This window comes from Scyliorhinus torazame, chromosome 14, assembly GCF_047496885.1.
Source record: "Scyliorhinus torazame isolate Kashiwa2021f chromosome 14, sScyTor2.1, whole genome shotgun sequence".
Classification (NCBI taxonomy): Eukaryota; Metazoa; Chordata; class Chondrichthyes; order Carcharhiniformes; family Scyliorhinidae; genus Scyliorhinus; species Scyliorhinus torazame.
The window spans coordinates 205531777-205559773 of NC_092720.1; the positions used below are offsets into that span (position 1 = coordinate 205531777).

General features: G+C 50.0%; 1 protein-coding gene across 3 annotated transcripts in view; it reads right to left on the bottom strand.

The window, feature by feature from the left end:
• LOC140390377 (large proline-rich protein BAG6-like) overlaps positions 1-27997 on the bottom strand; it is a 101888-nt gene that overhangs the window by 55995 nt on the left and 17896 nt on the right. For 2 of the 3 annotated variants that reach the window (XM_072475488.1, XM_072475487.1), the window contains exon 5: positions 26092-26163. The exons of the other annotated variant lie outside the window; for it this stretch is intronic. In XM_072475488.1, the coding sequence (XP_072331589.1) occupies positions 26092-26163 (72 nt within the window). The remainder of the gene's footprint in view (positions 1-26091; positions 26164-27997) is intronic. 3 annotated transcript variants of the gene reach the window in all.

Here is a 27997-nt window from a genome sequence, read left to right on the forward strand (position 1 = left end):
GGAAGGCACAAGGTGTACAGTATGAATATGGGGAGAAGGCGAGCCGGTTGTTGGCCCACCAACTGAGGAAGAGGGGAGCAGCGAGGGAGATAGGGGGATGAGAGACGAGGAGGGAGAGATGGAGCGGGGAGCGGAGAGAGTAAATGGGGTGTTCAAGGTATTCTACGAAAGATTATATAAAGCTCCGCCCCCGGAAGGGAAGGAGAGAATGATGTGCTTTCTGGATCAGCTGGAATTCCCTAAGGTGGAGGAGCAGGAGAGGGCGGGACTGGGAGCACAGATTGAGATGGAGGAGGTAGTGAAAGGGATTGGGAGCATGCAGGCGAGGAAGGCCCCGGGACCAGACGGATTCCCGGTGGAATTTTATAGGAAGTATATGGACTTGCTGGCCCCGCTTCTGACGAGAACCTTTAATGAGGCTAGGGAAAGGGGGCAGTTGCCCCCGACTATGTCAGAGGCAGATATCGCTCCTCCTAAAGAAGGAAAAAGACCCGCTGCAATGCGGGTCCTATAGGCCCATTTCTCTTTTAAATGTGGATGCTAAGATTCTGGCCAAGGTAATGGCGACGAGGATAGAGGACTGTGTCCCGGGGGTGGTACATGAGGACCAGACTGGGTTTGTGAAGGGGAGACAGCTGAACACGAACATACGGAGGTTGCTAGGGGTAATGATGATGCCCCCGCCAGAGGGGGAAGCGGAGATAGTGGTGGCGGTGGATGCCGAGAAAGCATTTGATAGAGTGGAGTGGGATTATCTGAGGGAGGTGCTGAGGAGATTTGGCTTTGGAGATGGGTATATCGGATGGGTACCGCTGCTGTATAGGGCCCCGATGGCGAGCGTGGTCACAAATGGACGGGGGTCTGATTATTTCCGGCTTTACAGAGGGACGAGGAAGGGATGTCCCCTGTCTCCGTTATTGTTTGCACTGCCGATTGAGCCCCTGGCCATGGCACGGAGGGGTTCCAGGAAGTGGAGGGGAGTGTTTAGGGGAGGAGAAGAACACCGGGTATCTCTGTATGCGGATGATTTGTTGTTGTATGTGGCGGACCCGGTGGAGGGGATGCCAGAGATAATGCGGATACTGGGGGAGTTTGGGGAGTTTTCGGGGTATAAATTGAACATGGGGAAAAGTGAGTTGTTTGTGGTGCATCCGGGGGAGCAGAGCAGGGAAATAGAGGATTTACCGCTGAGGAAGGTAACAAGAGACTTCCGATACTTGGGGATTCAGATAGCCAAGAATTGGGGAACCTTGCACTGGCTTAATTTAACACGATTGGTGGAACAGATGGAGGAGGACTTCAAGAGATGGGACATGGTGTCCCTGTCACTGGTGGGTAGGGTGCAGGCGGTTAAAATGGTGGTTCTCCCGAGATTCCTCTTTGCGTTTCAGTGCCTCCCGGTGATGGTCACGAAGGCTTTTTTTTAAGAGAATTGAGAAAAGCATTATGAGTTTTGTGTGGGCCGGCAAGACCCCGAGAGTGAGGAGGGGGTTCTTGCAGCGTAGTAGGGATAGGGGGGGGGTTGGCACTACCGAGCCTAAATGATTATTACTGGGCCGCCAATATTTCAATGGTGTGTAAGTGGATGGGAGAAGGGGAGGGAGCGGCGTGGAAGAGATTGGAGAGGGCGTCCTGCAAGGGGACCAGCTTACAAGCAATGGTGACGGCACCGTTACCGTTCTCACCGAAGAAATACACTACAAGCCCGGTGGTGGTGGCAACATTAAAAATTTGGGGGCAGTGGAGACGGCATGGGGGAAGGACGGGAGCCTTGGTGCGGTCCCCGATAAGAAATAACCATAGGTTTATTCCGGGGAGAATGGATGGGGGATTTGGAGCATGGCAAAGAGCTGGGGTAGTACAATTGAGAGATCTGTTCGTAGATGGGACGTTTGCGAGTCTGGGAGCGCTGACGGAAAAATATGGGTTGCCCCAAGGGAATGCATTTTGGTATATGCAACTGAGGGCTTTTGCGAGGCCTACAGGTGAGGGAATTCCCGCAGTTCCCGACGCAGGAGGTGCAGGATAGAGTGATCTCAGAGACATGGGTGGGGGATGGTAGGGTGTCGGACATATACAGGGAAATGAGGGACAAGGGGGGGGGAGATCATGGTAGATGAGCTGAAAGGGAAATGGGAAGAGCTGGGGGAGGAGATTGAGGAGGGGCTGTGGGCTGATGCCCTACGTAGGGTAAACTCGTCGTCCTCGTGTGCCAGGCTAAGTCTGATACAATTCAAGGTTCTACACAGGGCGCATATGACTGGAGCACGGCAATATTTTTCGGGGTAGAGGATAATACCTATCCTCGGGAGATGCTCGAGAAGCCCAGCGAATCACACCCACATGTTCTGGTCATGTCCGGCATTACAGGGGTTCTGGGTGGGGGTGGCGAAGGTGCTTTCGAAGGTGGTGGGGGTCCGGGTCGAGCCAAGCTGGGGGTTGGCTATATTCGGGGTTGCAGAAGAGCCGGGAGTGCAGGAGGCGAGAGAGGCTGATGTTTTGGCCTTTGCGTCCCTAGTAGCCCGGCGCAGGATATTGCTTATGTGGAAGGAAGCCAAACCCCCGGGCGTGGAGACCTGGATAAACGACATGGCAGGGTTTATAAAGTTAGAACGGATCAAGTTCGTATTAAGGGGTTCGGCTCAAGGGTTCACCAGGCGGTGGCAACCGTTCGTCAACTACCTCACAGAACGATAGAGGGAATGAAAAGAAAGAAAGACAACAGCAGCAACCCGGGGGGGGGGGGGGGGGGGGGGGGGGGGGGGGGAGATCCGGGCGGGCTCTTAGGGATGTCATTGTACATGTATAGCCATTTGTTATAGGTAATGTATATTGGACTGTTGGATTGTATTTTTGGAGAGTAACTATTTTTGACAAGGCAGTTGCCATTTAGTTTTGTTTTTGTTTATATATTATTTATTTACTTGTTTAAAACTGGCCACTGTTATTTATATTGCTTTATTGTTGTTTAAAAGAAAAACCATGTGCTGTTATGTTTGGCTAAAAAATCTTGAATAAAATATATTTTTTTAAAAAAGAACTTTTGAAGTGTAGTTACTGTTGTAATGCAAGAAACAGCAGTTAAACAGTGCACAGCATGTGCTCACAAACGTCAATGTGATAGAGATTAGATCATTTTATTTTTAGTAATGTTCACGAGGCAAATATTGACCACATGCTCGGGGAAACTGCTCCTTCGCAATTGCGCCATGTGATCATTAACATCCACGCAAGGAGGCACACTCTTCCAAAATTCACTGAAGTTTTTAGACTAAAGACTCAATAAACTAAAAAAATAAGAAAATGAAACAGATATCAAAAATAAACAAGAATACAGAAGACCAGCAAACAGCAAAGTAGCTTCCAAGGCTGTGCCGGAGAGACGGAATCCCAAAATGGTTCAGACTAACGGCAATAGGATTATAGAAATGACGCTGAGGTGGTGTGAAACATGACAAGCGTGACTGCCATATCAAACAGTTTAAACACGCAATGAAGGTGCCTAAAGTTTACAAAACTAACTGGAAAGCTGTGTCCATAATCGGAAATGCAAAAGCTGAGGTGTGGCCACAGCGCAAATATAAATTCGATGACGGATTCCTACTTCCAAGTTCTCTCAATAAATCACCATCCAAACCTATTCTTCACCCTCACCGTTTCCATGGATACCGAGGCTGGGGAATGAGCTACATACCAACTTGCACTCTGCTGTACGCAGTCTCTGCTCATTGCGCATCCACCTACAAGTAGCATGGATGATTGAGGCGGAAGAAAGTGTGGTCAATGGCTGGAATGGATTAACAAGATGGGCTAGGGAGGGGAAAAGAGAAAAATAGATTGGGGTGGGGGGTTGGTTAAAAAGGAAAGGCAGAGAATGCAAAGTTACCTGGATGGGACTCTGTTCCACATTGATGTGCAAATCCGCCGATGATCCGTCACTCTTCAGGAGTGCAAGTGGGACGGAAGGAAGGAAAAAAGCACCAATCACAAAATAAGCAGCCACTCCCAGCCTCGATGCACCTGTATGGGTCACCCCACCTGGGAATGTCAGCCTACTATACCACAAGGTAGGAAGGTGGCCCATGTGCACATAAGAAATAGAGGCATGGGTAGACCACTCGGACCTTCGAGCCTGCTCCACCGTTCAAAAGGGTCATAGTTGATCGTCCACCATAATTAGGCCTTCTCGCACCATCCCCATCCGAGATTTTTTGGAGACGAAGGAAATCAATTAATACCGTACTTGAATATGCTCAACGATGAGCATTTACAGCGCTCCATGTTAGAGATTTCCAAAAATTCACTCCCCTTTGAGCGAAGAAAATTCTATGATAGGTGGAAGAAAATTCTATTCACAGCCATCCTAAATGGCCAACGTCTTAGATGGAGAATGCTACTACCTCCGCCTTAGTTCTCGATTCTTCAGCTAGAGGAAACATTCTGCCAGCATCTACCCTGTCAAGTCCTTTTATAATCTTACATCTTCCAATGAGTTCATCTCTCATCCTTTTAAACTCCAGAAACTCTACTTCATCTCCCCTCACAGGGCAATCCTTTGATCCCAGGGATCAGCCTAGTAAACTTCCGGTGCGTACTCTCAGGCAAGTATACTCTTTCTTAGGTGAAGAGACCAAAACTGCACACTGGTCACTGCACAGTGTATTCCAGACAGGCTTCAATGTGGTTCATGTCAGGGTTTCCTGCGCTCGGAAGGCAAACATTTTGAGCCAACCATCCAGGACATGCCACTGGGCCGCAGATACATTGTGTTGTGAACAATCTCTCTCAGGCATTTGGTTTCGGTCAACATTCCTCTGCAGCATTTTGCAGACCTCAGCCAAAGCGTCAATTCCAATCCAAGCAGGGGATAAATCAACTCTAGGGGTTTCCGTTAAATGCTTGCATCTGGTAAACAGAATTGTGAAGAAGCTGCAATATAATCTGAAGCTTCCATTGCACTGCCGTGACAGAAACCCAACCCGGCCCCCCTGCATGTGCATGGGCAATCGTCAATGGACTTCAAAATCAAGTGCACGTAACACACTTTCAGATAGATCTGGGAGCGGAGAGAGGGCACTGCACAAATGAGTCTTCACATCATGGTTCCAGCATTGTGTATGGAGTGGAAGAGAGGACTCTGTGATCATCAGGATTTCAGTGAGATACAATGGTGCTTTGCTACTTCTGTCACATGTGAAAGAGCAGCATTGATATCGAGGTAGCTGAATCAAACTAGTTGTCCGACCTCACGCAGGGCTGCGCAGGTATATTTCTACATCTTACTTCAGGTCTATCCATGGAAGGTTGGTTGCATCCTTCAATTCTGTTTGGAGAGTTAATTCCTCCACATACTGAGGCAGCAACAGCCAACCGGATAGGAATGCTGATGGCAATCCCAGTATGGAGTGCCTGGCTTATTCCATGTAGAAAGATTTATATTGCACTTGTCACGACCTCAGGACATCTCACTCAGTGATCCACAGCCACTGAAGTACTTCTGAAGTGTAGTCACTGTTGTAATGTCGAAAGATGTAGCAGCAGCTTGTGCACAGCATGCTCTTCCAAACAGCATCTAGACATGACCAGATTGTCTATTTTGGGAGCTGTCGGAGGGATGAATGTTGACCAGAACACCGTGAGGAATTCCAAATCCATCTGGCAGGGGTCTTGCTTTGACATATCACCCAAGAGAAGACCAACTCGCAAAGCACTGCACTGCCAGCGTCAGCCTGGATTATGCATTCAAGTCTCAGGATTGGGGCTCGAACCAAGGACTCAGATAGGATATCTGTGCTTTTTCTTCCTCATGCAGAACGAGTAGGAAACAAAGTAGAATTTATTCAATAACTCGCCAACAGGGAAGATCACGGGAGACGTCAAGTGGTATCCCCAGATCGTCACTGAATGTTAAATGCAGGTCACAATTAGTAGTATTAAAACTGCAAGTCAGACTTGGGACTATGGCAATCTGAGAGAGAGGATGGAGCAGGAAATGGAAATCTTTCACACTGCTGTAGCCAGGGGATGCTTGAGAGATGGAGGCACATTGTTTGGACAGATCAAAAAGACGTTTTAGACTCCATCAACTCAAGCTTCAACTGTCCTACGACCGTGTGATGGGACAGAGTAGATTAGAAGGACCTTTACGGTGGCAATTCATGTTGTACAAGATCCGAGAGTATTTGATGGAGCAGAGCAGAGGGAGCTTTTTTCTGAGCTGGAAGTGTTCAGTTAGAGCTTTTCATCCACTTAAAATAGGTGTTGCACCTGAACAGTGAGTTAATGATTATGTCAGTACGGAAGGAAGCTTATGCTGTTGCTAACACAAGGTATAGGCAGTAGCAGAGTGATAATGTCACTTGAACAACACAAACGCCAAGGCTAATGTTCTTGGGACACAGGTTCAGATTCCATGGCAGCAGCACGTAGAATTCAAATTCAAGTGAATTATAATCTGGAACTGAAAACCGATCACTGTAATGTTGACCATGTCACCGAATGCTGTAAACACCCATCTGGTTCAACAATGTCCTTTGGGGAAGGAAATCTGCCATCCTTACCTGGTCTGGCCTACATAAGACACCAGATCCACAGCAAGTGTGATTGACAAGCTGCATTCCGAAATGGCCTGGCAAGCCACTCAGTTCAAGAAGACAGCCCCCCACCACCTTATCAAGGGGCAAATAGGGGTGAGGGCCAACAAATGCTGATCTTGTCAGCAACAGCCACACAACATGGAAGAAATAACAATAAACTTAACCTGGCAGACCTAGACAGGGCATTGCTGAATCAGCGTCACGTCAATCTATGTTGGAACTGCCCTGGAGAGTGTTGTTTTCGAGGGGGTGGGAAATGCAGCAGGAGCCAAATGTTGCAATGAAACAGCCTGCGTTTGACCTAGCAAATTGTTGCCAGCTCAAAGGGGGAAGATGGCAGACTTGCAACTTGGCCGTTGACAACTCGCAGCTGTACAAAAATTCCAAAATAGACAAATAAGTCAGCTGGTAATCACTGTATAATGCTGAAGCCAGCCAAGTTCCTGTTCACTACAAAGTTCACAATTCCATTGGGGTGACAATCCCTCAAAGAAATATTGCCAACAGGAGTCTAAAAACAAGAGTGCATCTTCCAAATCTTCCTACTTCACCTATTCCCAAATGCCGATCACAGCAATGCAGACGGCAACAGCTCAACCGAAGCTCACAGAACTGGCATTTTACATCAAAGTCCACAATTTCAAATCATAACCTCATTTTCTCACAGACCGGAGCATATCTAAAGAGGACCATAGGTTGCTTTTCCGTATGAGAGAGCTGGGTGATGGAGGGTCACCATACCTCAAAGCAAGGAACAAAGTTGAGGAGGCAGATGCCTTCACGAATAACCTCAGCCAGTACGGGATTTGAACCCACCCTGTTGGCGTCGCTCTGCATCACGAACAGCCGTCCAACCAACTGAGCTAACCAACGTTAGCTCCATCGTTACTTTACTAGTCCCTTTTATCACTTTTGGCATTTATTCTTGAGTCAAACTATTTAATAACTCTGCCCTCCACAGTATCTTGCTCTTTTGTTCTGTTGTTCACTCTCACCACCTCCTTTATGCTGTACACTTTCATTAAAGCTGTTGAGTTTTTAACATCTTCCAGCTCCAGTGGACCCGGTGAAGCATCAAATCTTTTTCCCTCTCCTCAGATGCCGTGGGCCGCGCTGAATGTCTCCAACATTTTCGCTTGTTAAAAATAGCAGTGCTGTGCAGGATTAATCTTGGGTCAGTTAAAATAACACAGGTACTTATGTAAAAAAAAGTCGACGTGAAGAGCATGGACAAACCATGGCTGATTCTCAATGGGTATTCAGATTCACAGGTACTGCTTTCTGCTCTGCTGCATGGATTTAGAGAGGAGTAAGAAAAATCAGAAAGGAAATATGCAAATGGTCAATGAGGAACGTCAGCACTCACACAGCTGAATGAATGAGATGAGGAGTAAAATCAAGCCTGAAACATGAGCAAGCATACCACTGAAAATCCTGACAGCACAATCTACACAGGTTAAAGTTTTTGATGATAAGACATTATCAGGGCAAAGTTCTCTTCTGGACAACAGCAGACCTTGTTTATTCACAGAACATTTTTTGCATTAATCAGTTAGAAAAGGATTCATTCAGAATTATTCGTAAGACCCAGGAGCGACAGGTATTTTTAAGCAGTCTGGCCTTACCCCTTAAGGTTTTTGATCCCTCGTTTCAGGGACAGAAACAATATATTTGATCCGTCAAGCACTCCTCTCCATCTGATACAAAAGCAAAATGTTGCAGGTAGAACATAGAACAGTACAGCACAGAACAGGCCCGTCGGCCCTCGATGTTGTGCCGAGCATTGTCCGAAACCAAGATCAAGCTATCCCACTCCCTTGTCATTCTGGTGTGCTCCATGTGCCTATGCAATAACCGCTTGAAATTTCCTAAAGTGTCCGACTGCACTATCACAGCAGGCAGTCCATTCCACGCACTAACCACTCTCTGAGTAAAGAACTGACCTCGGACATCCCTCCTATATCTTCCACCTTGAATCTTATAGTTATGCCCCCTTGTAACAGCTACATCTCTGAACGTCCACTCTGTCTATCCCCCTCAATATCTTATAAACCTCTATTAAGTCGCCTCTTCTCCTCCTCCGCTCCAATGAGAAAAGACCTAGCTCCCTCAACCTTTCCTCATAAGACCCATCCTGCAAACCAGGCAGCATCCTGGTAAATCTCCTTTGCACTCTTTCCAATGCTTCCACATCCTTCCTATAATGAGGTGACCAGAACTGCACACAACACTCCAAATGTGGTCTCACCAGGGTCATGTATAGTTGCAGCATAACCCCGCGGCTCTTAAACTCAAGCCCCCTGTTAATAAACGCTAACACACTATAAGCCTTCTTCACCGCTCTATCCACTTGAGTGGCAACCTTCAGAGATCTGTGGACATGAACCCCCCCAAGATCTCTCTGTTCCTCCACATTCCTCAGAACCCTGCCGTTGACCCTGTAATCCACATTCATGTTGGAAATCTTTTTTTTAAATAAATTTAGAGTATCCAGTCGTTTTTTTCCCCAATTAAGCGGCAATTTAGCGTGGCCAATTCACCTACCCTGCACATCTTTTTGGGTTGTGGGGGGGAGACCCACGAAGGCACGAGGAGAATGTGCAAACTCCACGTGGACCATGACCCAGGGCAGGCATCGAACCCGGATCCTCGGCAGAGATGGTGGAAATCTAAATGATGAACAAAACGCTGTAAAAAAAACTCAGCAGGTCAGGCAGAATCTGTGGAATCTGTCATCAGAATTGAACCTGAAACGTAAATTATTTTCTCTTCACAGGTGCTGTCTGACCCGCCGAGTATTTTCCGTTCTTCGTTAAACTCTCCTCTCTCTCAGATATCAACCCAACTTTAAATTATATCTCCAAGTTCCTTCTTTCTAAAGGAACTATTTCTTTTTATTTGTTCTTGGGATATGAGCCGGCTTCTTGAAATGCTGCAGTCCATGTGGTGTAGGTACACCCAGTGCTGTTGGGGAGTCTCAGGTTTTGGGCCAGCGACAGTGAAGGAGCAGCGATAGGGCAGCACGGTAGCACAGTGGTTAGCACAGTTGCTTCGCAGCTCCAGGGTCCCAGGTTCGATTCCCGGCTTGGGTCACTGTCTGTGCGGAGTCTGCACGTTCTCCCCATGTCTCCGTGGATTTCCTCCGGGTGCTCCGGTTTCCTCCCACAGTCCAAAGACGTGCAGGGTTAGGCGGATTGGCCATGCTAAATTGCCCTTAGTGTCCAAAAAAGGTGAGGTGGGGTTACTGGGTTACAGGGATAGGGTGGAGGCATGGGCTTAAGTAGAGTGCTCTTTCGAAGAGCCGGTGCAGACTCGATGTGTCGAATGGCCTCCTCCTGCACTGTAAATTCTATGAATTCTATGATATATTTCCAAGTCAGGACGGTGAGTGTTTTGAAGAGGAACGTACAGGTAGCGGTGTTCCAATGTGTCCGCTGCCCTTGTTCTTATTTATGCTGCCTGCTTCCAAGTTAACCCGCAATTTCATTCTCCTTTCGGTGAAAACGTCGTATTTCTGAACTTCCTGATTTGGAGCTTGCACACCCTGACTCGCCACCGAGAAGCTCCCTCAGGTCAATTCTGTGAATAATCCTGGACCTTTGTATCCCATCACCTTGCGGCATTGTTCCTTCCCAAAGGAGGCACAATCAACTTGCTTCAGTTTTTCGGCTCACTGAATTCCATTCAGCAAGTATCCAAGCTTCACTGCAATGTCCCTTAATTCCATCTCCAGGTCTGTGTTAATCTCAGCACAGCGTGCTGGGTGCGCTGCCTCAGCATTGTGTGTGGGGAACTTGGAGAAAGGGCTCAGACTCTCCAATAGATAATCTGAACAGTGCTCCAGATAGGATCTGACCTATACTTTGCAAAGTAGTAATGTAACCTCTTCATTTTGTCTCCAGCTCCTCCGCTGTAAACAACCCTGACACCACCTGCCTTGGTCGAAGTGCAATGAAAATAGAACTCAAAGCGGTTGTGGCGGGAGATGGCTGTCGTGGCACTAATTACATAATTGTTGGACTACTGGTGAGATTTACTTCGGAGTTCTTTGCATTTGAAACAGCACCCTTGAAAATATATTTGCATAGATAAATTGAGACGATGAAATTGGGAAGTATGATGTCTTTATGGCCAGATCAGCAACAATGCGTTAAATAGATTTTGATAATTAATCACGTGATCTCAAGCAAGGAATCAGTCTCAGTGCCCCTGAACTTGACAAGACGTAAATGAGAGGAGAAGGAAATCCAGCTCAGTGGCGTATTCTTAATTTCTGTCTTGTGACCCCAGTCCGAATAGGTGTGCAAGGAAATTGAGATATACTTCAAAAAGGGAAAAATAAAACGTTGAGAGCAGTGGGGAAAGAGCAGGTAAATGGGACTGTCTGGTAGCACTTTCAGAGGGTCAGGACAGGCGCAATGGGCCAAGTGACCTCCTTCTGCGCTGCTAGATTCAAATGATGTACTTTATACCCTTGGGTTCAAATAGATTGTCAATGCTCATTGTCAAAGCTTAGAGCAGATGTGGGCAAAGTGCCTGTAAATTCTGCAACCAGCTGTACTATTTTACAGTGGACTGTATTTTACATCTGCTTGCTACAACCTTTGCCACAGTTGCACTATTTAGTTCAGGATGCGCATGTGAATGAATGGGTCTGCAAACATGTTAGTATTTTAAAACTGCCAAAGCACGCCTGACTTGAATAGAAGGGATTCAGATGCTTTACGCATGGGATAATGGATCTGTGGGAGTGAATTGTAGACTGGGTTTTAATTCAGTATTTTAGGTGGCGTAGATATTGATTAATGAATAGCTGACAGAAATCACGCATGTGCAGGCACAAACAAGCAAGCTCATGCTAAATCTTGCGTCACTTCATTTCTGACTTTCAATGAGATTGCCGCCTTGAAATTGCTCCAGGACATATCACTCCAGTGTGGGCAGACTGCGCCAGCATTCGATTCCTGTACTTTTGGCTAGCTGCTATGCTGGCAGTTATTGTTGGCAATGCTCTATGCTGTTGATCGCTGATCTTTCACAAAGGCACCAAGAGGTCTGCTGTGATTGCAACATGTTTTTGAGAACGAACTTGCAGTTCATTGGAAAAGGTGCGGGCCTATAAAGCAACGTAATGACGTGAGGTGAATGGAGAGGAAAATACCAGTTCATATAAACCCCCGTGGGTTCTCTTTCGTCCATCCTTTTCTTGAACTGTCAACTGTTGCAGGATTGAGGTTCTGTCACACCAATAGTTATCTTGTGTAAATTCAGGCATTAACTTCCTCCAAGTACTTCCAAGCTTCAAACCTGCTGTAAACCCCATAGCCAACCAATCAGCCCTCCCTCCAAATACAAGGAGGGCTCCCTCACTAATAAAGGTGTTGCCCGTGGCTCAGCTGGGAATAATTTTGCCTCCGAATCACAAGGTTGTGGTTTTGAGTCCCACTTGAGGGCCGTAGCACTCAAGGCTGACACATCAGTGCTGCACTGAGGGGGTGCTGGGGTGGGGGGGGTGATTGCTTGCTGTGAGCAAATTGGCAGCCGTGTTTCCGACATTACAACAGTGGTTACGCTTCATAAGCACTTTCATTGGCTGCAAAACACTTTGGAAATATCTGGTGGTGATGAAAAGTGTTAGATAATTGCAAGTCTTGCTCTTTCTAATTTTTAAAATCTGGAGCCCAAATTCCTGAGACACCAGGACATTAATGGCGAGTGTCTTTTGTCATACAGCGCAAAAGGCTCATCGTCCATGAAAGAGTTGTCCAATTGCTCAGACTTACCCGTCACTTTCTCCATAGCACTCCAAAAAACTTCCTATTCAAGTGCACAATCTTTAGAAAAATCGCTGTCAAATCTGCTTCTTTCTGGCAGTTCACTCCAGGTCGTAACTCCTTTACAAAATAAATCATCCCCATCTCCCCACTGGTTCGTTCATGGGATGTGCGCTTCGCTGGCAAAGGCCAGGACTTGTTGCCGATCCCTCGTTGTCCTTGAGGTGATGATGGTGAGCCATCTTTGTGAACCACTATAATCTATGTGGTGCAGGCAAAACCACACAATGCCATTATGTAGGGAATTCCAGATGTTTGCCACAGGAACAGTAAAGCAATGGGCATAATGTTCTCTAGTCATTGTTCTCTTCCCTGTGATTTTTTTAATACGCTTAATTGTTCCTTCATTACCAGTTTGAAGGTACTTAATCAGCTGTGAAGCTCAGAATATCCCACGGCTCTGTGAAATATGCAAGGTCTTTTTAAAATGTACTCTATTCTCAAAATCCTTCACAATTTTGAACACCTTCATTAAATATCCCCTGAATCTTCACCACATGGTTGCTACGATGTACAGGGCAGCACCCTAGCACAGTGATTAGCACGGGCGACTCACAGCACCTGGGACTCGGGTTCAATTCCAGCCTTGGGTTTCCTCCGGGTGCTCCAGTTTCCTCCCGCAGTCCAAAGATGTGCTGGTTAAGTGGATTGGCCATGATAAATTACCGCTTTCTGTCCAAAGTGCAGGTTTGGCGGGGTTACAGGGATCGGGTGGGGAAAGCGGGCCTAGATTGGGTGCTCTCTCAGAGGGTCGGAGCACACTCGATGGGCCAAATGGCCTCCTTCTGCACTGTAGGGATTCTATGGAGTAACAAGGAGCAAGTCCCAGATTGTGTTCAGCAGGTAGCCAGTCTGGTCAGCAGCATACATGTTGGTGTTCGAGGCCAGGGCTACAAAATCCCACCATATACAAGGATTTACATACTGCTTATAAGAACACATTTTTAGTGCCACCACTTCACTGTTCCTTCAATTCTCTTTCTCTTGCTCCTCTCAACCTTGATGGCGATTCTGCAGTGTCTGCCTCTCGCCTACAGGTAATGCAGGGAAAATAATTAAGTTGAAAAAAAAAACTAATTACACCTCATAACTCCTTTGAAAAGTGGCAAGCACCCAACTGATTCAGTTTGCTTGTGTGAATGCAGACTGCCTGATTGTGCAAGATTTTAACCTTCAGGCCAATTCCACAAATTCATGAATTTCATCATATTTTCGCTCTGTCCAATCAGCAGTCGTTGCATTTCCTACCAGATCAGTCAAGACCAGTCTTTTACTGGCAATACATTCTGCAACAATTGATTGGAAAACTCCCACCCGTGAAGTTTCCAGCTTTTTTTTTTTGAGAAACCGCTTCCTGCTCATTTTTTCCCCCAGTCTCCCTTCGATTGCATCTCACCTCCTGGAGACACGGAATCTTACTGAAATCAAAGACACAAATTAATATTTTGTGACCAGACTCCCTCCGCCTCGTCTATCTACACCGGTCTGTGGCCTCTTGGCGTGGTTGATCACAGCATACTCTTCAGACTTCTCTCTTCCGCTGTCCAGCTCAATGTGACACAGTCCTCACCTGGTTGCTATTCATTTCAATCCAGTCCTAGCCTGAGACTCGATTGCAGCATCTTCACATCCTCTCTCCAAATCGCTGCCTCCGAAGTTCCTCCAAGGGTATATCATCGGGCTCCCTCGTATCCTCACTGACCTGCTCCCCTGGCAGTGACAAAATCTGAAAGCACTCCAGATCAGTCAGTGTTTGTTAATGACTCGGGGCATAAATGCACGGTTGTTGTACTCGGGAAGATATATTATCCAAGTGGTCATTCTTCAGGTGAGCCAGGCTAGGGGCCTTCAGAAAGCTATTCATCTGTACATTGCATCAAGGGTGGCATGATGGCACAGTGGTTAGCACCGCTGCCTACTGCGCTGAGGATCCAGGTTCGGCCCTGGGTCACTGTCCGTGTGGAGTTTGCACATTCTCCCCGTGTCTGCCTGGGTTTCACCCCTGTAGCCCAAAGATGTGCAGGGTAGATGGATTGGCTTCGCTAAATTGCCCATTAATTGGAAAAATATAATTGGATACTCTTAAAAAAAAAAAAATTACATCTGCAGACTGCTTCAGAGCTGGTGGAGCTCTGCCCTCACCTGGAAGCCAGGGAAAATTCAAACAGCTGTCACTGGGCAGTGGTCAAAAAGCAAACCTTTGCTCTTTCCTCACTGTGCTTCTGAGCATGGTGGCACGGAGGTTGATTATGTCACCTACCTGGGCCGAGATAAGCTCCATGATTGTTCCACTTGAACACATCTGCCGCAAATAAGGAGGACTGCCCAAGGAATTAGTATTTAGTCGTCGTCCCCCTTGCTGCTCTCTCTCTCTCCTTCTCCCCTCCACTCTGACCAAGCACAACTGCACATCAAAGCTAATGGTCTTAATTTTCTCTTTATATTCACTTACAGGATGTGGGCGTCATTGGCTGGGTCAGTATTTATTGCCCCACCCCTTACTTTCCCTTCAGAAGGTGGTGGTGAGATGCCTTCTTGAACCATTACAGTTCCTGAGGTGTAGGCACAGTGCTGTTAGGGAGGGAGTTCCCAGATTTTGGCCCAGCGACACTGAAGGAACGGCGATATATTTCCAAATCAGGATGGTTGAGTGACTTGGAGAGGAACCTCTCGGTGGTGGCGCTCCCAGGTATTTGCTGCTCGTTCTTCTAGATGGCAGTGGTCGTGGGTTTGCAAGATGCTGCCTGAGGAGCTTTGGGGAGTTCCTGCATTGCATCTTGTAGATGTTACACACGCTGCCACTATTCTTCAGTGGTAGAGGGATTGAATGTTTGTGGAAGGCATAGCAATCACGTCGGCTGCTTTGTCCTCAATGGTGCCGAGCTTCTTGAATCTTATTGGATCGGGGCTCATCCAGGCAAGTGGGGAGAGTATTCCATTACACTCATGACTTTTGCCTTGCAGGTGTTGGACAAGCTTTGTGGGTCAGGAGGTGAGTTATTCACCGCAGGATTTATAACCGCTGACCTGCCCTCTAAGCCACAGTATTTACATGGCTAGTCCAGTTCAGTTTCTGGTCAATGATGACTCCCAGAATGTTTATAGTCGGGTATGCAGCGATGGTAATGCCACTGAATGGCAATTTCTGATAGTTAGATCCTCTCTTGTAGGAGAATGTCATTGCCTGGCACTTGTGTGGTTTGAATGTGACTTGCCACAAGCCTGGATATTGTCCAGGCCTTGATGCATTTGGACAGAAACTGCTTCAACATCTGAGGAATCACGAACAGTACTGAATGTTGTGCAGTCATCTATAAACTTCCCAACTTCTGACTTTATGAAGGAAGGAAGGAAATTGATAAAGCAGCTGAAGATGGTTGGGCCTATGACATTACCCTGAGGAATCCTGCAGTGATGTCCTGGAGCTGAGATGATTGACCTCCAAACACCACAGCCATCTTCCTATCTACCAGCTATTACTCCAACCAGCGGAGTGCCCGATTCCCATTAACTCCAGTTCTGCCAGGGCCCCTCGATGCCATACTCGGTCAAAAGCTACCCTGACATCAAGGGCAGTCACTCTCAGCTCACCTCTAGCATTTAGCTCTTTTATCCTTGTTTGAACCAAGGCTGCAATGATAGCATAGAACATACAGTGCAGAAGGAGGCCATTCGGCCCATCAAGTCTGCACCGACCCACTTAAGCCCTCACTTCCTATCCCCGTAACCCAATAACCCCTCCTAACCTTTTTTGGACACAAAGGGCAATTTAGCATGGCCAATCCACCTAACCTGCACGTCTTTGGACTGTGGGAGGAAACCGGAGCGCCCGGAGGAAACCCACGCAGACACGGGGAGAACGTGCAGACTCCGCACAGACAGTGGCCCAGCGGGGAATCGAACCTGGGACCCTGGAGCTGTGAAGCCACAGTGCTAACCACTTGTGCTACCGTGCTGCCCTAAATGAGGTCAGAAGCTGACTCACACTGGCAGAACCTAAACTGAGCGTCAATGAGCAGGTTAATGCAGAGCAAATGGCACTTGATCGCAATGTTGATGACGTCTTCCATCACTTTCCTGATGATGGAGAGTAGACTGATAGGGCGATAATTGGCCGGGTTGGATTCTCCGTTTCCTGTGCGCAGAACATACTTGGGAACTTTTCCACATGGCGGGTAAATGTCAGAGTTGTAGCCGTATTGGAACAGCTTGGCTAGAGGCACGGCACGTTCTGTACAACACGTCTTCAGTGCTATTGCTGGAATGTTGTCAGGGCCCTTGACTTCTGCAGTGCCTTCCGTTGCTTCTTGATGTCACGTGGAGTGAATTGAATTGGCTGAAGACTGGTATCTGTGATCCTGGAGGCATCCGAATGAGACCGAGATGGATCGTCCACTCGGCATCATTGAGGGTGGGGATATTTGTGGAGCCTCCTCCAGTGAGTTGTTTAATTGCCCACCACCATTCACGACTGAATGTGGCAGGACTGCAAAGCTTTGATCTGAACCCTTGGTTGTGGAATTGCTTAGCTCTATTATTTGATGCTTATGCTGTTTGACGTGCTAGCCTTGTTGTTGTAGCTTCACCAGTTTGACACCTCATTTTTGGGTCTGCTAGTTGTTACTCCTGGCATGTCCCGCTGTGGCCATTTTACTTCACCTCGTTGTAAGAGGAAGGTGAAACAGCACTACATCTCAGCTCTGGTGACAACACCATCGCTAGGGGAGTCATAAGTGGAGGTCCAGACATGCAGCATTTCCATCAAGGATTGTCAATAAGCTGAGTCAACATTTCAGTACAACCTGGCAATTGGTTCTTTGCGTGTTGCCTGAGCTTAAATTATTTGGTATTCTATAACAATGCTGTTACTCTTAGATTATTACACAAGTGATTAAATGGACGGCACGGTAGCACGTTGGTTAGCACTGTTGCATCACAACACCAGGAACCCGCTTCAATTCCCAGCTTAGGTCAGTCTGTACGGAGTCTGCACGCTCTCACCGTGTCTGCGTGGGTTTCCCCAGGCGCTCCAGGTTCCTCCCTACAGAAGTGCTTGTTAGGTTTGCGTGGGTTTCCTCCGGATGCTCCGCTATCCTCCCACAAGTCCCGAAAGACATGGTTGTTAGGCGAACTGGACATTCTGAATTCTCCCTCAGTGTACCCGAACAGGTGCCGGAATGTGGCGACTAGGGAATTCTCACAGCAACTTCATTGCAGTGTTATGTAAGCCTACTTGTGACACTAATAAAGATTAATATTAAACTTATGTCATGATGTGGAGATGCTGGCGCTGGACAGGGGTGGGCACAGCAAGAAGTCTTTGGACTGTGGGAGGTAATCTGCAGTACTTTATTCTGGCATGAGCACATCAGGAGTGGCTCCTACACAAAGGAACTCGATGTACCAGGTTCCACCCCATGGAGTAGAAAAGAAAAGGGATCCAGAGATTCTGGTGAACAAATTATTGAAAACAGCATCGGCGGCCGAGGTGACTGTAAAATCTGCTGCCAAGGAAGTGGATGAAATGAATTGTTCAGATGCTTCTAGAAATAAACTGGAAAGCAGATGGAATGGGAGGAGACACTTTGATTATAAACACCAGCAGAGAATATTTGGGTCAAACAGCCTGTTTATATGCTGTATATTCTCTGTTATATGTCTATGATGTTAATTAAATTATATCCTTTCCTCCTCGTTATATTGGGTGCTTCCTTCTGCAAATATTAGGGACACGTCGTGCAGAACATTGCAGGGATCGGAAAGATTTTAACCATTTCCACAGATTGAGAACCAGGTTTCTTCAGCATCCATTTGCACAAGACACCACCACGGGTTAGTTGCTAAACAGTCATCGCAACGCGACTCACATCGTCAAAAGGTCCCAACAACTTTAAAAGGGCAACACACACGAGTTCACTGAGCAAGAACATTTTTAAAGTTGACCTCATTTTGAGATTAGTTAAATGTTGTTGCTTCATCCAACTGGGTTAGATCTGACCTGCAATTCAGCAGCTAATCTGAAACTTTGTCCCAGTTATTATCTCCCCCTCGAGACCCCGATCCCACACCATCTCCCATCAATGGGCTGGATCCAACTGGCTCCCGTTGAGACCCCGACTGACTCCCCTCAAAATGCCGATCTTGCACCTCATCCCACCAAGGCGCCGATCCCAAATCTGCTCCCCCTCAGGGCACCGATCCCACACCGGCTCCCCGTCAGAGCACCGATCCCAAACCGGGTCCCCCTCAAGAGGCTGATTTCGCACACTGGGCTAAATCGCTGGCTTTTAAGGCAGGCCAGCAGCACAGTTTGATTCCCGTACCAGCCTCCCCGAACAGGCGCCGGAATGGGGCGACTAGGGGCTTTTCACAGTAACTTCATTGAAGCCTACTCGTGACAATAAGCGATTTTCATTTCATTTCAGAGCACCGATCCCACACCGGCTCCCCCTCAGGGCACCGATCCCAAACTGGCTCCACCTCAGGGCACCGATCCCAAACCGGCTCCCCCTCGGAGCACCGATCCCAAACCGGCTCCCCCTCGGAGCACCGATCCCAAACCGGCTCCCCCTCGGAGCACCGATCCCAAACCGGCTCCCCCTCGGAGCACCGATCCCAAACCGGCTCCCCCTCAGGCCACCAATCCCAAACCGGCTCCCCCACAGATCACCGATCCCAAACCGGCTCCCCCTCGGAGCACCGATCCCAAACCGGCTCCCCCTCAGAGCACCGATCCCAAACCGATTCCCCCTCAGGGCACCGATCCCAAACCGGCTCCCCCTCAGGGCACCGATCCCAAACCGGCTCCCCCTCAGGGCACCGATCCCAAACCGGTCCCCCTCAGGGCACCGATCCCAAACCGATTCCCCCTCGGAGCACCGATCCCAAACCGGCTCCCCCTCAGGGCACCGATCCCAAACCGGCTCCCCCTCAGAGCACCGATCCCAAACCGGCTCCCCCTCAGAGCACCGATCCCACACCGATTCTCCTCGCGGTGCCGATCCCAAACCGGCTCCCCCTCAGGGCACTGATTCCAAACCGGCTCCCCCTCAGAGCACCGATCCCACACCGGCTCCCCCTCGGAGCACCGATCCCACACCGACTCTCCTCGCGGTGCCGATCCCACACCGATTCTCCTCGCGGTGCCGATCCCTCACCGACTCTCCTCGCGGTGCCGATCCCACAGCGACTCTCCCCGCGGTGCCAATCCCTCACCGACTCTCTTTGTGGTGCCGATCCCACACCGACTCTCCTCGCGGTGCCGATCCCACACCGACTCTCCCCGCGGTGCCAATCCCTCACCGACTGTGTGTGGTGCCGATCCCTCACCGACTCTCCTCGCGGTGCTGATCCCACAGTCTCTCCCCGTGGTGCCAATCCCTCACCGACTGTGTGTGGTGCCGATCTCACACCGACTCTCCTCACAGTGCTGATCCCACACCGACTCTCCTCACAGTGCTGATCCCACACCGACTCTCCTCACAGTGCCGATCCCTCACCGACTCTCCTCGCGGTGCTGATCCCTCACCGACTCGCCTCGCGGTGCCAATCCCTCACCGACTCTTCTCGCGGTGCTGATCCCACAGACTCTCCTCGCGGTGCCGATCGCACACCAACTCTCCTCGCGGTGCTGATCCCACACCGACTCTCCTCGCGGTGCCAATCCCACACCGACTCTCCTCGCGGTGCCGATCCCACACCGACTCTCCTCGCGGTGCCGATCCCACACCGACTCTCCTCGCGGTGCTGATCCCACAGTCTCTCCCCGTGGTGCCAATCCCTCACCGACTGTGTGTGGTGCCGATCTCACACCGACTCTCCTCACAGTGCTGATCCCACACCGACTCTCCTCACAGTGCTGATCCCACACCGACTCTCCTCACAGTGCCGATCCCTCACCGACTCTCCTCGCGGTGCTGATCCCTCACCGACTCACCTCGCGGTGCCAATCCCTCACCGACTCTTCTCGCGGTGCTGATCCCACAGACTCTCCTCGCGGTGCCGATCGCACACCAACTCTCCTCGCGGTGCTGATCCCACACCGACTCTCCTCGCGGTGCCAATCCCACACCGACTCTCCTCGTGGTGCCGATCCCACACCGACTCTCCTCGCGGTGCCGATCCCACACCGACTCTCCTCGCGGTGCTGATCCCACACCGACTCTCCTCGCGGTGCCGATCCCACACCGACTCTCCTCACAGTGCCGATCCCTCACCGGCTCCCCCTCAGGGCACCGATCCCAAACCGGCTCCCCCTCAGGGCACCGATCCCAAACCGATTCCCCCTCGGAGCACCGATCCCAAACCGGCTCCCCCTCAGGGCACCGATCCCAAACCGGCTCCCCCTCGGAGCACCGATCCCAAACCGGCTCCCCCTCAGAGCACCGATCCCACACCGACACTCCTCACAGTGCCGATCCCACACCGATTCTCCTCGCGGTGCCGATCCCAAACCGGCTCCCCCTCAGGGCACTGATTCCAAACCGGCTCCCCCTCAGAGCACCGATCCCACACCGGCTCCCCCTCGGAGCACCGATCCCACACCGACTCTCCTCGCGGTGCCGATCCCACACCGATTCTCCTCGCGGTGCCGATCCCTCACCGACTCTCCTCGCGGTGCCGATCCCACAGCGACTCTCCCCGCGGTGCCAATCCCTCACCGACTCTCTTTGTGGTGCCGATCCCACACCGACTCTCCTCGCGGTGCCGATCCCACACCGACTCTCCCCGCGGTGCCAATCCCTCACCGACTGTGTGTGGTCGCCGATCTCACACCGACTCTCCTCACAGTGCTGATCCCACACCGACTCTCCTCACAGTGCCGATCCCTCACCGACTCTCCTCGCGGTGCTGATCCCTCACCGACTCGCCTCGCGGTGCCAATCCCTCACCGACTCTTCTCGCGGTGCTGATCCCACAGACTCTCCTCGCGGTGCCGATCGCACACCAACTCTCCTCGCGGTGCCAATCCCACACCGACTCTCCTCGCGGTGCCAATCCCACACCGACTCTCCTCGCGGTGCCAATCCCTCACCGACTCTTCTCGCGGTGCTGATCCCACAGACTCTCCTCGCGGTGCCGATCGCACACCAACTCTCCTCGCGGTGCTGATCCCACACCGACTCTCCTCGCGGTGCCGATCCCACACCGACTCTCCTCGCGGTGCCGATCCCACACCGACTCTCCTCGCGGTGCCGATCCCACACCGACTCTCCTCGCGGTGCTGATCCCACACCGACTCTCCTCGCGGTGCCGATCCCACACCGACTCTCCTCACAGTGCCGATCCCACACCGACTCTCCTCACGGTGCCGATCCCACACCGACTCTCCTCGCGGTGCCGATCCCACACCGACTCTCCTCGCGGTGCCGATCCCACACCGACTCTCCTCACGGTGCCGATCCCACACCGACTCTCTTCACGGGGCCGATCCCACACCGACTCTCCTCACGGGGCTGATCCCACACCGGCTCTCCTCGCAGTGCCGATCCCTCACCGACTCTCCTCGCGGTGCCGATCCCACACCGACTCTCCTCGCGGTGCCGATCCCTCACCGACTCTCCTCGCGGTGCCGATCGCACATCGACTCTCCTCGCGGTGCCGATCCCACACCGACTCTCCTCGCGGTGCCGATCCCTCACCGACTCTCCTCGCGGTGCTGATCCCACACCGACTCTCCTCACGGGGCTGATCGCACACCGACTCTCCTCACGGGGCTGATCGCACACCGACTCTCCTCGCGGTGCCGATCGCACACCGACTCTCCTCGCAGTGCCGATCCCTCACCGACTCTCCTCGCGGTGCCGATCGCACATCGACTCTCCTCACGGGGCTGATCCCACACCAACTCTCCTCACGGGGCTGATCCCACACCAACTCTCCTCGCGGTGCCGATCGCACACCGACTCTCCTCGCGGTGCTGATCCCTCACCGCTCTCCTCGCGGTGCCGATCGCACACCGACTCTCCTCGCGGTGCCGATCGCACATCGACTCTCCTCACGGGGCTGATCCCACACCAACTCTCCTCGCGGTGCCGATTGCACACCGACTCTCCTCGCGGTGCTGATCCCTCACCGGCTCTCCTCACGGGGCTGATCGCACACCGACTCTCCTCGCGGTGCCGATCGCACATCGACTCTCCTCACGGGGCTGATCCCACACCAACTCTCCTCGCGGTGCCGATCGCACACCGACTCTCCTCACGGGGCTGATCGCACACCGACTCTCCTCACGGGGCTGATCCCACACCAACTCTCCTCGCGGTGCCGATCCCACACCGACTCTCCTCACGGGGCTGATCCCACACCGACTCTCCTCACGGGGCTGATCGCACACCGACTCTCCTCACGGGGCTGATCGCACACCGACTCTCCTCACGGGGCTGATCGCACACCGACTCTCCTCGCGGTGCCGATCCCACACCGACTCTCCTCACAGTGCCGATCCCACACCAACTCTCCTCGCGGTGCCGATCGCACATCGACTCTTCTCACGGGGCTGATCCCACATCGACTCTCCTCACGGGGCTGATCCCACACCAACTCTCCTCGCGGTGCCGATCGCACACCGACTCTCCTCGCGGTGCCGATCGCACACCGACTCTCCTCACGGGGCTGATCCCACACCAACTCTCCTCGCGGTGCCGATCGCACACCGACTCTCCTCGCGGTGCCGATCGCACATCGACTCTCCTCACGGGGCTGATCCCACACCAACTCTCCTCGCGGTGCCGATCGCACACCGACTCTCCTCGCGGTGCCGATCGCACATCGACTCTCCTCACGGGGCTGATCCCACACCAACTCTCCTCGCGGTGCCGATCGCACACCGACTCTCCTCGCGGTGCCGATCGCACATCGACTCTCCTCACGGGGCTGATCCCACACCAACTCTCCTCGCGGTGCCGATCGCACACCGACTCTCCTCGCGGTGCTGATCCCTCACCGGCTCTCCTCACGGGGCTGATCGCACACCGACTCTCCTCGCGGTGCCGATCGCACATCGACTCTCCTCACGGGGCTTATCCCTCACCGACTCTCCTCGCGGTGCCGATCGCACATCGACTCTCCTCACGGGGCTGATCCCACACCAACTCTCCTCGCGGTGCCGATCGCACACCGACTCTCCTCGCGGTGCTGATCCCTCACCGGCTCTCCTCACGGGGCTGATCGCACACCGACTCTCCTCGCGGTGCCGATCGCACATCGACTCTCCTCACGGGGCTGATCCCACACCAACTCTCCTCGCGGTGCCGATCGCACACCGACTCTCCTCGCGGTGCCGATCCCACACCGACTCTCCTTGTGGTGCCGATCCCTCACCGGCTGCCCTCGTGGCACTGATCCCACACCGACTCTCCTCACGGGGCTGATCCCACATCGACTCTCCTCGCGGCATCGATCCCACACCGACTTTCCTTGTGGTGCCATCGCACACCGACTCTCCCCGCGGTGCAGATCCCACACCAACACTTCTCAAGGTGCCGATCCCACACCAGCTCTCAATGTTTAACCCTTTATCCAGTTATATGGGCCACGAGCTGCTTTCGAATAACTGCCCTTATTACCATGATTCAAAAACAGAATTTCTGTCTTAGAGATTACAACTGTTCAGCTCAGTTATACCACCACCTCCGAGCAGCCTCCGCAATGGACAATGAATGCTGACCTAAGTAGCGAAATCCACATCCCTTAAGTGAATAACAAAAAAAGGTCACTGCATAGTAATCTTGCTGCTTTTCTCTCTCCAAGCAGTTCAATCCACAACCAGGAACTTCCAGGTCTACCCTGCTTTGTAAAACAATAGGTTGTGCGCTTACCCACCATTCAATGGGGACTGGAGTGAAATAGGGAACAGCTTTTGCACATCTACATGATCTAGACTGCACTGTGGTGATCGCTCCTTCAGAAACATGAAAAACATCATTCAACACTACATTCAAAGAATGGCTTCCTTGGTCAGGCTCGCACCATTTCTTCTAGTTGCATTTTATAAAATGTTTTGAAACAGAGATAACCATTCAGCCATTTGATTTTGAACTCATTCCTTCCTTCCCACAGGCCTTCTAATCTGGTCTCACAATTTACTGGTGGCCACCAATACCTTCAATCTTTTATTCCCAAAGAGCCATCTAATTGCCTTTTGAAGACTTTAAATAATGGTTTATGGCAAAAGCTTCCAGCTTTTAAAAACTGTGCGGATGAAGGAATTTTAACCATATCCCCAAGTCGCTTGTGCTCATCTGATTCGCACCCTCTTATTTATCGCTTGTCAAGGAGCGAGAGCCAGTTGATAATTGCCAGATTTTAAAGAGCTCTACCGGGTCACTCCTCAGCTTTTCTCAGCTCTCCTGAAAAGCAACCCAATTTGTCACCAATTTCCCCCAAAAACGCCTCCTCTCTGACAACATTCCACTTAATTTACTCTGCACCTCCAACACGTTCTCCAAAACTGTAGGAAATACTCCAGCAAGGAATGAGATGGTGGCTAGGAGAGAATGTCACTGGAACAGAGATCCAGGCTAGTTCTCAAGGGACAGGGATTCAAATCCAAGCACAGCAGCTAAATTTGAATTGAAAGTTGGTCTCAGTAATGGTGGCCGTGACCCTATTATCGACCATCATAAAAACCCATCTGGTTCACGAGGAAGTCAGCGTCCTTACCCTGGTCTGGCCTACTTGTGACTCCAGGCCCACTGAAATGGCCAAATCAGACCATCCAGTTGAAGAAAAATTAGGGATGGGCAACAAATACTTGCCTTGCCAACAATGCCCACATCCCACAGAGGAATTAAAAATAACTGGTCGGCAGTCTTGCACACAATCAGGTTTGACGCTTCCAACTTATTTTTCTAATCTATACTTCTGGATCCATCCTTACTTAGACCTTTCATGACCTCTATATCTGAGATTCCCTCTGCTCCTGTTAAAATATATTACTTCCCAAAGGTGATACATTTATGCTAATCCCACTCTGTCAATCCTACTCGCCTGTTTCCCCCTGCAATCTTTCACAATCTTCCTCACAATGTATTACAATTTTCAACAACCCAGAGTCAATAAAATATCAATTTGGCTCTTTCAACACCTAAGCCCAGATCACTTTGATAAATAGTAAATATACTATAGATGCTAACGTAGACAAACTACCTAATTATTCTGAATAGCTGCCTTTTACCACTACTCTTCCTGTCCTGCAACCACCTTTATATTCCCCTGAACTCCACGTACTACTTACATATTACCCTCAATGCCAGTCTCTAAGGTGTGACAATATTAAACGCTAGCTAAAACATCCAATAATTCGAACACTTTGCCGAAACAAGTGCCCAACAACCTGGAGCTTAAACAGTATGGAGCATGTCCGGCTTTCTGTGTGTCACAACTTGCAATACTCATGAGTAAATGTGGCAAAATACTAGCCTTGACAAAATGAGCAATCTGATAAGATGTTGGAACTGAATCGACAATCATAACTGGTTGTATATTGAAAGGTTTGCAAGGCTGGAATCCCTGGGAGAATTAAATTTAGCTTTGAATGCTGAAATAATATTTATTTTTTAATTGCCATAACTGCGCCAGTCAGTCTGCGCACCTTACAAACCTTTCCTGCCCCCAGCCCTCACCCCCAAGTACAATCAAAGACACACACTGACACTTACCCCGGTGGAAGTTGTAACTCTTGTATTCCGACCAGCCTCACCCAAACCTGCCATCACCTGCTGTACTGATTGCTGTAACAATAGGGAAAGGAAACATCATCGGGACGACACTGCAGCACCCATGTGGATGTACTCCACACTATAAATCAGTGTCACCTTACATGGGAACACACGCATCACAAAAATAATCAGAGGTGCCCTTGCAACGTGCATGTATTCGCAGTTACCTGGAAGCCTTCCTAAAAGCAAGCACAACTGTAAGACGTACGCAGGATATCTACCACCATATTGGTTTGCGACTTAATACTGTTAAAAGACTTAACAGATTAAATACGCAGAATTGCCTGGTTGCTGTGCAAAATATGTCACACTTCCCTGAAAACCAGTGGGCATGTCAAGGTTTTGTTCCGGCAGATTATCTGCGGTGTCGTTCCCTGCTTTAGAGTAATTGCAGTGTCAGTGAAGTGTGAATGTGAACACACGACCACTGTCTTGTACTCTTAACTGTGGAAAAATGCCCATGCGACAATATACAACCACCAACATTCTCAACTAGATTTTAACACTACGGCCAATGTCGTAACCCTGGGACCGAAAATGAAAATCACCATTAAAACAGTGCAGCCTAGAACCAACTGCAATTAGTATGCAAGGGCCAGAGCAGTGCAGAGTATGAGGGATGAGATTCATATTAATGGAAAAGCTGAGATTATGGAGACTGGGAAACCCCAGAAAGGGCAGGTCTTATTGACACAGTGTACTCCCTGCATCTGTCCTTTCAAACTTGGTTTGCATATACTATTTATTCTTTCATGGGACGTGTACTCAAACTGAGTGTCTCACAAGGCCATTTCAGAGGGGCAGTTAAGAGTCAATCACATCGGAATCACATGGAGGCCAGACCAGGTAAGGACATTAGTGAACTGGACTGATTTTTACGACAATCGCCATGTATTTCATCGAATTTTGAATTGTACCAGCTGCCGTCGTGGGATTTGAACCCTTGTCCCCAGGACCCAGGCCTCAGGATTATTAGCCCAGGACATTACCACTACGCCACCATCTCCCCATATACGAAGAGAAGCAATCCTAGAATGAAGTGCTACTGGTTACAAGCCTAGCCGAGGGTCTGCATAAACTTATACAAGTTATTGCAACAAATATTAAAGCTGCTTGGCTCATACACGATCACTAAAATCCTCAACTAGATTTAATAAGACAACCAAAGTCGGAACGCTGGAAACAAAAATGAAAATCACCATTAAAACAGCGTGGCCTGGCATTAACTGCAATTACTGTACAAGTGCCACAGTCAGAACAGCGGCGAATACGGAGGGTGAGATTTGTTTTGATGGAGATATGGAGACTGGGCATCCCCAGAACAGGTAGGTCTGTTACTGTTGATACATTATACTCACTGCAGTCCAAGCGAATTGCTTCCCAAACTCCACAGCTCAAAAAGAAACTTGGGGCTCATCCCTACCCGCCTCCGGCACCTTCATCCATCCACTGTTATGACAGCAATCAGCCAGCTCCGTCCTACATTTGGAATTCCCCCTGCAACGCTTTTGCCTGCCTCTTCTTTTAATTAAAATGCTTGTGAAGACCCCTGACCAAGTTCCTGGCCAGTCCTGATAATCTCTCTCTTCCTGGCTGGCCATCTGCCCTGTAACAGCTATTTACAAAGCTCCTTGGGATATTTCTTCATTTTAACAGCAATGGATCGAATGCAAAATACTTGCTGCTAAGGGCCGTAGATGGAGAAATAGGCCACGGATTTTCACAGGCCATTTTCAGTGTCATGAAGGCGCTCTATTATTTTGGAAGAGGCACATGCAATGAGCTTGCAATGGTTAGGAAGCAGAAAACCTGACATGCCACCCGAGGTTAAAACATAGTTTTTTTT